Source organism: Tupaia chinensis, unplaced genomic scaffold, assembly GCF_000334495.1.
Source record: "Tupaia chinensis unplaced genomic scaffold, TupChi_1.0 Scaffold139585_1, whole genome shotgun sequence".
NCBI classification, from domain to species: domain Eukaryota; kingdom Metazoa; phylum Chordata; class Mammalia; order Scandentia; family Tupaiidae; genus Tupaia; species Tupaia belangeri.
In genome coordinates, this window is record NW_006199468.1 from 269,699 (window position 1) to 280,828 (window position 11,130).

General features: G+C 49.5%; 1 protein-coding gene across 1 annotated transcript; it reads left to right on the plus strand.

Annotated features, from left to right (window-relative positions):
- Positions 1-1,046: 1,046 nt before the first annotated feature.
- Positions 1,047-6,052, plus strand: MPZ (myelin protein zero). The gene is made up of 6 exons (XM_006162044.2): positions 1,047-1,151; positions 3,657-3,823; positions 4,055-4,268; positions 4,480-4,615; positions 4,760-4,820; positions 4,903-6,052. Exons 1-6 carry the CDS (start codon positions 1,085-1,087, stop codon positions 5,002-5,004), a joined length of 747 nt encoding a protein of 248 aa, XP_006162106.1. The 5' UTR covers positions 1,047-1,084; the 3' UTR covers positions 5,005-6,052.
- Positions 6,053-11,130: the final 5,078 nt, after the last annotated feature.

Genomic DNA, 11,130 nt, shown 5'->3' on the forward strand with positions numbered 1-11,130 from the left:
AAGTCGGGCCCACCCAATCCTTGCTTTTCTATGCTTGTAGGTCTTTGTGTGTTTATTTTATGTTTCTTTCTTTTTTCTTCTTTTTAAAGAGAGGCTTTTGCTATAGGGCGTGTGTGCTCACTGGAAAGACAGACAGAGACAGAGAGACAGAAAGCGAGAAATCACCCCCCAGAGGGGATGGCCACACCGCAATCCCTTCTCCTCCATTCTCCTCTCGGGATCTTGGGCGCACACACACATGCATGAGAATAAAACACCAGGTCCAGGACTTGAACCACGGTCCACTATGTGGGAGTCCAGCAACATAGCCATTACACCATCTGCTGGTCACATATTTTATGTTTATTTCTAGCCCACAGCCTCCTCACTCAGAAAACACTTTCTGCCAAGTGAGTCCCAACACTGAAGGACTTCCTGGCAAAGAGAGGAAGGCCAGAGACTTCTTCCCAAGAACTTTTTCAGCAGTGAAGGGTTTCTATCTGGAAAGGATCAGCAAGGCCCAGGACAATGGGTGAAAAGATGATTTCCAAAGAACCCGGTCATCTCAAGAAGTGCTTTGTAATGTGGCCCATGGTAGTCAAGATAGTAAGAGATTTCCTATTTTGAGACTTCTCTGGGGGAAATGTATCTGTAGTTCCATGGTCTCCGGGGAAGCCACTCTCAGGCAAGAAAGCTAAGGAGGAATCCCTTCGTATGCCCTTACATTCAGGTTTCTCATCATCTATCCCTCGGAGAAGTGTGTCTGTGTCCCTTTTTCTGTCCCTCTCCCTTACCACCCTCCAACATTCCAGCCTGGGGCAGGGGGAGGCCAGGAGACACAAAGCCCTCTGTGTATGGGGTGGTATGTGTCCCCCCACCCCTCCACCCAGGGTATACAATGCCCCTTCTGCTCCCTGCACTCTGCCCCGCTCCCCACCACCTCTCAACTGCACATGCCAGGCTGCAATTGGTTAGTGGTTCAGGACAGCCCCCTCATGCTGGGGCCCTGGGGGATTTTAAGCAGGTTCCAGGAACCCCCGCTCAGTTCCTGTCCCCCACTCTCTCAACCCCGCAGGCGCTCCGGGCCCTAGCCCCTTCCCCGGCCATGGCTCCAGGGGCTCCCTCGTCCAGCCCCAGCCCTGTCCTGGCTGTGCTGTTCTTCTCTTCTTTGGGTAAGTGGAGGCATCCCAGGCCGGAAGCCCCGGGACTCAGGTTGTCTCACACGGATCTTCATTGCCTCTGCTGCAGTCCTCGCTACAAACAAGGACAGCCAGCAGGAGCCGGAGGGTGATACTATAGCCAGAGAGAGGAATGTATGTGTGCATCATTTGGAGGGAGGCAGGACAGGCTTTCTGTGAAGGGAAAGGTGAAAGAATGTGGAGAGTGTCTCTGAGTGGGCATAGCTGGAGTCAGGGAGAGAACCAGCAGCATGCCCGCAACCGTTCTCGAACCTGGGGGGAAGCAGCGTTAGAACATGGCAGGGAGCAGGCTGATCACCTGGGTCTCCTCTTAATGTCTTCCCTAGCAGTGCAGGAGGTTCCCAACCTTCATATCCCAGAGGCAAAACGTCAGAAAGTGGGCCCTAAGAGGGGAGGCCCAAGGTTTGTGGCCTCAGCTCCTCAGATTCTGTGTCTCTTGATGCCTTGGTTTCTCTTGGTGTCTCCTTATCTATTATATGGGTGCATAAAGTTGAAAAGAGTTTCTGGAAGATTCTAGACTCTTGTCTCTCTAAAACTGTCTTCTTTCATACGATGATTAACACTTTCCTTGCCCCTGACAGAAGTTGGGTGAGCAAGAGAAGGTCAAAGTAGGATCACATGAATGGACCCTCCCATCCCTGAACCGCCCGAGTCCTAGAGCCATGGCTGAGCAGTAGACAAGCTGGAAGGGGGAGAGGCAGGCAGCAAGGAGGGAAGGCAGGCCAGAATGCCCAAGGTTCTCTGTGGAGGGCGGCAATCAAAAACCCGTGTTCAGCTGAACAGTTCCTGGCAGTTCTCTGCTCTCAGCTCCTTGAGTCCCAAACCCAGAACCTAGACTCTTCTGGTCTGTACTGGCCTGTTCTGAGGGACCCTGGATAAATGTGAAGAACAGAGAGTTGGAGAAAGGTTCGGTGAGGGAAATGAGGAGAGAGAATTTTGGAGTACAAGGAGGGAAAGTTCTGTCTCAGCACCTGTGCCTCTCAGAGACCCATTGGCAGAGCCTGAGAAGGGCCAGGGTTGATGTTACGACAGAAAGAATAGATGTTAGATCCAATGAGTAACCTCCCTTGTACCCAGGGGAGTTCCCACCAAGGCCCTGAAGCAGAAGCCCCAGGAGGTGAGTAAACAATATCACATGCTGAGGTGGGAGATTCGGGACTCTGGGGCACTCTGGGGGTAGGGGTCACATGAGCCCCCAATGTTGGGCAGACAATGCTACTTTGTTTGGGTGCCCCCTCCCGCTCCTATGGAACAAAAGGGTCTGCAGTTGCCCCTACCCAGGGCCAACCCACACACATAGTTTCCCAGGAATGGCCATCTTGTGTGGGTGACTCTTGAGGGTGGTACTGCACCAGAATGACCAAGAGGAGGGTGATCTGGCGGAACCACCGAAGGCTCACAAACATGCATCTGGGCTCTGGGCCTGGGGTCTTGCTCAGCACCCACCTTTCTCTGAGAGAGGTCTGAAATCCTTCCCTCCCTGACATCCCCGTCAAGAGCAAGCTATACGGCAAGCAGAGAGTCAGCAGTTGTGCCAGAGAAGGCAACTTACATTCCAGCACCTCTATGTTTTTTTCTGCAAGAAATTCGATTTCGCTCTGTTATAAAATGCTACCCAGTTGTTATGATCGATGTCTATGAATCAACATGGAAACTCCCTCTTAAGCAAAGGCAAACAAACAAAAAAAGTAGAATATGATGCAATATGTGTTTTTTTTTTTAAAAAAAAAAAACGGCTCCACAAAACACAACTGTTGTAAGTGCATGCCTAGCTGAAGTTGAGTTTCTATTGACTTTGATACAGAGATGCATACACATTACTCTGACAGCAGCGATTGAATCTGGGAGGGGACTGCGAGGAAGGTCGGGATGGGTACCAGGGTAGACGTACAGTTTATCTTTATTGCTTGAATAGTTTACACGGGCGTAATATGTACTCCTTGTATCATTTATCATCAGTTTTTTAAGGTTTAAACCTTGCGGGACTGGCAGATGGCATGGTGGTTAAAGGCACTGGACTCCCACATAGCTAACCATGGTTCAAGTCCTGGACCTGGTGGCTTGCTTTCTCGCTTCCTCTCTCTCTCTGACTCACTCTAGTCAAATTAAAAAATAAGAGTAATGAAAAATAAAATAAAGGAAATAATTCTTTTTTTAAAAAAAAAGAGTTTAAACTCTGCATCTAGCTTAAGAGCTAGATACTAACCCAAAGAGAAAGTGAGACTTGGAGACAGGACTGAACTTCTGGAAGTCCTCAAAAGCATTCTGTTTCGCTGATTTCATCTCCTCTGCAGGCATACTGCAGAGATTGCACAGACCCAGGGTTTATGCTCATCCGTTCAGTTAGTCCAGAGAGATCTGGGCCCCGGAACTGATGGCTCCTGTCCCAGTCCCTGCTCTGGCCTCCCGGCCTTGCGTTCCTATTGATGTCACTTCCTCAGTGTCCTGGCGTGTCTGACTCCCCCTCTGTGCTTCCAGTGCTGCCCCCTGCCCAGGCCATTGTGGTTTACACGGACAGGGAGGTCCATGGTGCTGTGGGCTCCCGGGTGACCTTGCACTGCTCCTTCTGGTCCAGTGAGTGGGTCTCAGATGACATCTCTTTCACCTGGCGCTACCAGCCCGAAGGGGGCCGAGATGCCATTTCGGTGAGTGCCTGGGGGGACCCAGGGGTTGGATAACAGAAGGGGTGCTTCGAAGAACAGCGTAAAAGAAAACTTGGGCTAAGAAGGGGTAACTCCTCTATGAACCGTAATCCCAGTTTAGGCAGGGTAAGTGGCCATCTTTGGAACCCTCAGCATTACCCTCGCCAGCCCTGATTCCTTACCCACCCTGTTCTCACCAGGGTCCTCTCACATGCTTCCCCTCATTCCATATAGATATTCCACTATGCCAAGGGACAACCGTACATCGACGAGGTGGGGGCCTTCAAAGAGCGCATCCAGTGGGTAGGGGACCCACGCTGGAAGGATGGCTCCATTGTCATACACAACCTAGACTACAGTGACAATGGCACTTTCACCTGTGACGTCAAAAACCCACCTGACATAGTGGGCAAGACCTCTCAGGTCACGCTCTATGTCTTTGAAAAAGGTGTGCTGGGGACAGAGGATGGGGGTTCTGGGAGGGGACCAGGGAGGAGGTAGGCTGGGAGAAAAGGCCAAAAGCCCAGCCTGAGGCCCTTCAGCTCGGGGAGGGTGAGCAGAGGCAGCCCTGGCTGGGACGCCCGCATCCCCCAGCCCTTGGGAATAGGTGCCGGGCCACAGGTCCCCGCTCACTTCCTTCCCCTCCCCTTCCCTCCCAGTGCCAACGAGGTATGGGGTGGTGCTGGGAGCCGTGATCGGGGGTGTCCTCGGGGTGGTGCTGCTACTGCTGCTGCTCTTCTACCTGGTTCGGTACTGCTGGCTGCGCCGGCAAGCGGCCCTGCAGAGGCGGCTCAGGTAAGGGGCGGGGCCCGGCTCCCGGCCCCGAACCCCCAACCCGGAGGCCGGGCCGGGGCTGTGGGCCAAAGGGAAGGGGAAGTGGTATCGGCTGGGGGGGGGGGTCTGGTGCGGTCAAACCCGCAACACCGTGTTGTTCTGCAGCGCCATGGAGAAGGGGAAGTTGCACAAGTCTGCGAAAGACTCGTCCAAGCGCGGGCGCCAGGTGAGCAGGGCGCGGGCCTGGGGAGGAAGCCGCCGGGCCGCAGCGGGGCGGGCTGGGGCCTGACGTGCGCGCCCTCCCGCAGACGCCCGTGCTGTACGCCATGCTGGACCACAGCAGAAGCACCAGAGCTGCCAGCGAGAAAAAGGCCAAAGGGCTGGGGGAGTCTCGCAAGGATAAGAAATAGCGGTTAGCGGGCCGGGCGGGGGGTCGGGGGGCAGCGGCGGAGGCCGCCAAAGGCCCGCAGGTGGTGGTCATCGAGATGGAGCTACGGAAGGATGAGCCGAGCTCGGAGCTCCGGCCCGCTGTCAAGTCCCCCAGCAGAACCAGCCTCAAGAACGCCCTCAAGAACATGATGGGCCTGGACTCGGACAAGTGACCACCCCCCCCAGGCCCTGCCAAAGCAGGGGGCCCTAGGCTTGCTTTCTCTGTCTAGGTGTTTGTCCCCTGCTCCCCAGCCCTGCCCTGCCTCCCTTTGAGATGTAAGTTTCATTCCAAAATTGCAGCCCCTATACTCCCCACCGTCACGCCCCTGGCTTCCTGGGAGCCAGAGCCAGATCTTACCCCTCAGCTGCCCAAGGGCTGTGTGTTTGGTGCCTGTCCCTCGTGCACCGAGAAGAAACGGACCTTGATACCCCCTGCCTCAACACCAGGCCACCTGGCATTCCCACCCCCTGCCGTCCCCAGCCTGTCCCCCGGGCTCTCTCCTCCCCTGTCCCTTTGCTCCATCAGGTGGCTCAGCCCAAACTCAGTCCTCCCAGCTAACACCCGGGTCTGACTCTCCTTCAGGGTTTATTTAGGTTGTTGATTATTTTTTATTTTTTAATCCATTCTTTCTTTCTTTGCCTGTGCCCATACTCTGCCCTACCCCCATGACTGAGGACCAATGACGTCATGTGGCTTTTGCAGTTCCCCACCCCCATCCGCCCTTAAAGGAGAGCCAGCCCAAGCAGAGGGGCCCCATCCCCAGACCTCAGCTGCAGGGTTGGTGCCCCTGACCATTTTGGAGTACCACTCTGGAGCTCAAGGTCTTGGGGAAGGAGAGAGATAGAAATGGTGGGAGCGAGGGGGCAGCTGAGCCTTTTAAACAACCAAGCAGGAAAAGCAAATGCGAAGTAGGGGGAGAGAAAGGGGTCGCACTCCGGCCACAGGGGATTCTTAGGATTTTTCTACATTCTGTATATTTCTTCTCAAATCCCCCAGTATCCTTAAATGTTTAATAAACACTGACATTTCCAGAAGCTGCTGCCTCCATCTCAGATTTCCTGGTTCTCCTGGGAATAATCCCTGCCCCTGATCCCATCCTCAACCTTCCAGGCTCCCTCCTTGTCAGCCAGTTTCAGTTGTTGAGCTTTGTGTGGGCTTCGAAGTACAGTGGAAGCCCAGAGCCTCCCGAAACAGGCTCGCAGGACATTGAGCAAAAGTCGGGTAACCTATACTCAGTGCTAAACTGTGTCAGGCTCTACATTTACAAGAGTTGATACATAGAATTCCTTCCTCGAAGTGATCTCACTCTGAAACGTCCAGGCCACTCACTAGCATGTGAGCCAAGATACTTAGTTTTGGTAAGCTTGTTTACGCATTTGTAAACAACTGAGCTAATGAAACCTGCCCTGATAATTCCCAGGTTTTTTGTGGGAATCAAATGAGATCTTGTGCATGGAAAAAGATTTTTTTTTTGGGGGGGGGGCGGGGATGATGGCCACACTGCAATCCCTTTTTCTCCATTCTCTTTTTGGGATTTGGGACACACATGCATATATATGCATGTGACTTTTAAACTGCCAGGTCAGGGACTCGAACCCATGTCAGCCATGTAGGAATCCAGTGCTTTAACCACCATGCCACCTGCTGGCCCTGGAACACTTTTTTTTTTTTTTCTTGAGAGGGGTTTTTGCCATAGGGCATGTGTGCTCACCAGAAAGACAGACAGAAAGTGAGAAATCACCCTCCAGAGGGGTGGCCACACTGCAATCCCTTCTCCTCTCAGGATCTTGGTCATGCATGCACACGTGCCCGGCGTGAGTTTAAGCCACCATAGGACTTGAACCGTGGTCGACTCATGGGAGTCCAGCGACATAGCCATTATGCCAACTGCTGGTCCCAGAACACAATTTTTTTTTTAAGGGAGAGATTTTTGCTATAGGGCGCATGTGCTCGCCAAAGAGATATAGAAAGAGACAAATCCCTCCCTAGCCCTTAGGAGGACTGGCCTCACCACAATCCCTTCTCCTGGATTTTGGGCACACATGCATACATACGCACCCAACGTGAGTTTCAAGCTGCCAGGTGAGGGACTTGAACCACAGTCAAGTGAACCACAGACATGTGGGAATCTCATAACTAACCATTATGACATCTGCTGGTCCCAGAAAACTTTTTAAAACAAGGTTGTTAAAATTAAGAGGTTATTAAAGGTCAGTTCCTTAAAGTGTTGTGGCGCGAGATATGAAGACCGAGACCACCGAGAAATTAAAGTTTTAGGAGCCTTTATTCCTGCCAGAGACGCCATCCTGGCCAGGGACTGCCGCCCTGCCACTGGCAGGTAGCATTTACGATGACAGCCCCTGATCCACAGCTTTATTTAAGCACTAAAACCACAAGGAAACATTACACTTTGCAAGCGTCGGGGAGAGGGGTGTTGCGAGGGAGGAAGGGCTGCCAGGGTGGCTATGTTCCTTGACCAGCAGTCTGTTAGCGGGTTACAGAAGCAGAGCAGAGTGTTAATGTGTTCAATGTAACCACATCCTTGTGTTCCCTCTGCTCTACGGTGTGGGTGAGGCAGGCCTATGGGATGCATCTTAGCCTAACATACACCACTTTTTTTATTGCCTGTTTTAGTCCATCACAAAAAGCGTTTATAACTCTTGCCTAAAGGGGTGCACTTTACCAACTAGCATAACACTCTCGTTCCTCTCTCTAACATGCACACACAACTTTGTTTTGAAACATGATTTTAGTTATACAATTTAAAAACAAAATTGTTTTTTTGCCTTTTTTTTTTTTTTTTTGCTTTAGGGCGCATGCACTCACCAGAAAGACAGAGAGACAGAAAGGGAGAAATCACCCCCCGGGGGGATGGCCACACTGCAATCCCTTCTCCTCCATTCTCCCCTCGGGATCTTGGGCACGCACACACATGCCTGGCATGAGTTTAAGCCACCAGGTCCGGGACTTGAACAGTGGTCAACCACATGGAAGTCCAGCAACATAGCCATTATGCCATTATGCTAGTCCCAAAAACAAAGTTGTTTTTATTGTTTTTTGGCAAGGTTGTTTTTTTGGTTTTTTGGGTTTTTTTTTTTTTTTGAGAGTTTTTTTTTCCGCTATAGGGCGCATGCGCTCGCCAGACAGACAGAGAGAGACATAAGAAAGCGAGAAATCACCCCACAGGGCGGATGGTCACGCCGCAATCCCTTCTCCTCCATTCCATTCTCGGGATCTTGGGCACGCTTAAGCCACCGGGTCCGGGATGCGAACCGTGGTCGACTACGTGGGATTCCAGCGATATAGCCATTACGCTAACTGCTGGTTCCCAAGAAAGAATTCTTATTCCATTAAGATTTCTGTTGCCCTGGATCAGCATTTTACAACCTTTCCACTGTGCACTTTTCACAAGCATTGCACACTTTCATGGGTTTATTCAGGACTGTGCTCATTTTCCACAATTCCCATTTATGTTGGTTTTCTATCCTCTACAATAAAGCACTAAGTAAGCTCAGAATATTAATTTAGGTAAAGGGAAATGCATTGTTATTTGGGAAATTTTGTTGTTGTTTTTTTTTAAAAAAAGAATTATTTTACTGGGACCAACAGTTGGCGTAATGGCTATGTTGCTGGACTCCCATGTAGCTGACTGCGCTTCAAGTCTTGAACCTGGTGGTTTAAACTCATGCCGGGTGCATGTGCATGCGTGTCCAAGATCCTGAGAGGAGAATGGAGGAGAAGGGGTTGTGGCATGGCCATTCCCCCAGGGGATTTCTCGCTTTCTGTCTCTATGTCTCTCTCTGTCTTTCCGGTGAGCACACACGCCCTATAGCAAAAAGAAAAAAAAAAAAACCTCTTAAAAAAGAAAAAGAAATCTTCAACAAGAACATTATTATTTAGAGGTTCTTTTTCCCCCTACACAATAATGGCCCTGACTATGTAAAAGAATTTCTTTTTTTTTTTTTTTTTTTTGGTGATGTACTCACCAGAGAAGAAAAAAGGCCTCCCACAAGAAGTGGTGCAATCCCTTCTCCTCCATTCTCCCCTCGGGATCTTGGGCACGCACACACATGCCTGGCATGAGTTTAAGCCACCAGGTCCGGGACTTGAACAGTGGTCAACCACATGGAAGTCCAGCAACATAGCCATTATGCCATTATGCTAGTCCCAAAAACAAAGTTGTTTTTATTGTTTTTTGGGTTTTTTTTTTTTTTGAGAGTTTTTTTTTCCACTATAGGGCGCATGTGCCCGCCACGAGAGACATAGAGACAGAAAGCGAGAAATCACCCCACAGGGCGGATGGTCACGCCGCAATCCCTTCTCCTCCATTCTCCGCTCGGGATCTTGGGTACGCATGCACATGCGCCCAGCGTGAGTTTTAAGCCACCGGGTCCGGGATGCGAACCGTGGTCGACTACGTGGGATTCCAGCGATATAGCCATTACGCTAACTGCTGGTTCCCAAGAAAGAATTCTTATTCCATTAAGATTTCTGTTGCCCTGGATCAGCATTTTACAACCTTTCCACTGTGCACTTTTCACAAGCATTGCACACTTTCATGGGTTTATTCAGGACTGTGCTCATTTTCCACAATTCCCATTTATGTTGGTTTTCTATCCTCTACAATAAAGCACTAAGTAAGCTCAGAATATTAATTTAGGTAAAGGGAAATGCATTGTTATTTGGGAAATTTTGTTGTTGTTTTTTTTTAAAAAAAGAATTATTTTACTGGGACCAACAGTTGGCGTAATGGCTATGTTGCTGGACTCCCATGTAGCTGACTGCGCTTCAAGTCTTGAACCTGGTGGTTTAAACTCATGCCGGGTGCATGTGCATGCGTGTCCAAGATCCTGAGAGGAGAATGGAGGAGAAGGGGTTGTGGCATGGCCATTCCCCCAGGGGATTTCTCGCTTTCTGTCTCTATGTCTCTCTCTGTCTTTCCGGTGAGCACACACGCCCTATAGCAAAAAGAAAAAAAAAAAAACCTCTTAAAAAAGAAAAAGAAATCTTCAACAAGAACATTATTATTTAGAGGTTCTTTTTCCCCCTACACAATAATGGCCCTGACTATGTAAAAGAATTTCTTTTTTTTTTTTTTTTTCACCTTAACTATCATGCCACCTCATGGCCTCTATTTTGGAAACTTTAAATCCTGTAATTAATTTTTTTTTTTTTTTTTGGTTTTGCTTTTTTTTTTTAAAAAAAAGTATTGTTTTACTTAATTTTATTTATTGTTATTATTATTTTTTTAATTTGACTGGAGACACACATATAGAGAGAGGGAAAGTGAGAAAGCAAGTCACCAGGTCTAGAACTCGAACCACTGTCAGTCATGTGGGAGTCCAATGCTTCAATCACCATGCCAGAAACTAGCCCCATGGTTTTTGCTGCAGGGTTTATGTGCTCACTGGAGAGACTAAGAGATAGAGAGAAAGAAAGTGAGAAGTCACCCCCCCCAGGGGGGATGACCATGCCACACTTTCTTCTCGATTCTCCACTCCAGATTTTGGGCACAAACATACATGTGGCCAGCATGAGTTTTAAGCTGCCTGATTCGGGACTTGAACTGTGGTCAAACATGTAGGAATTCAATGCCTTAACCACTACATTACCTGCTGCCCCCTATCTAATTATTAATTTTTTAAAAATAATAATTTTTTATTTAATTCCATTTGTTATTTTTTAATTTGACCAGAAAATGACAGAGAGAGAGAGAGAAAGAGAAAGTGAGAAAGCAAGCCGCCAGGTTCAAGACTTGAACCACAGTTGGCCATGTGGAAGTCCAGTGCCTCAACTACCACAACACCTGCCTGCCCTTGTAATTATTAATTTAAAAAAAGTCAGGGACTAGCAGACAGTGTACTGGTTATGTCATTGGATTCCCATGTGGCTGACTGTGATTTGAGTTCCAGACCCAAACTCACACCGGGCATGTGTGTGTGTGTGTGTGTGTGTGTGCATGCCCAAAATCCCCAGAGGAGAATGGAGGAGAAAGGATTGTAATGTGGCCATTCCCCCAGGGGGTGATTTCCCGCATTCTGTTTCTCTGTCTCTCTAGAGAGTTCATGTGCCCTATAGCAAAAAACATCTCTCTTAAAAAAAAAAA

What these genes read in the sequence shown, in the direction of transcription:
- MPZ (XM_006162044.2), top strand. Translation starts at nt 1,085, where the DNA reads ATGGCTCCAGGGGCTCCCTCGTCCAGCCCCAGCCCTGTCCTGGCTGTG. An exon ending in GCTGTTCTTCTCTTCTTTGG is followed by an intron (nt 1,152 to 3,656) that starts GTAAGTGGAGGC and finishes CTGTGCTTCCAG; the next exon opens with TGCTGCCCCCTGCCCAGGCC. An exon ending in GGGGCCGAGATGCCATTTCG is followed by an intron (nt 3,824 to 4,054) that starts GTGAGTGCCTGG and finishes CATTCCATATAG; the next exon opens with ATATTCCACTATGCCAAGGG.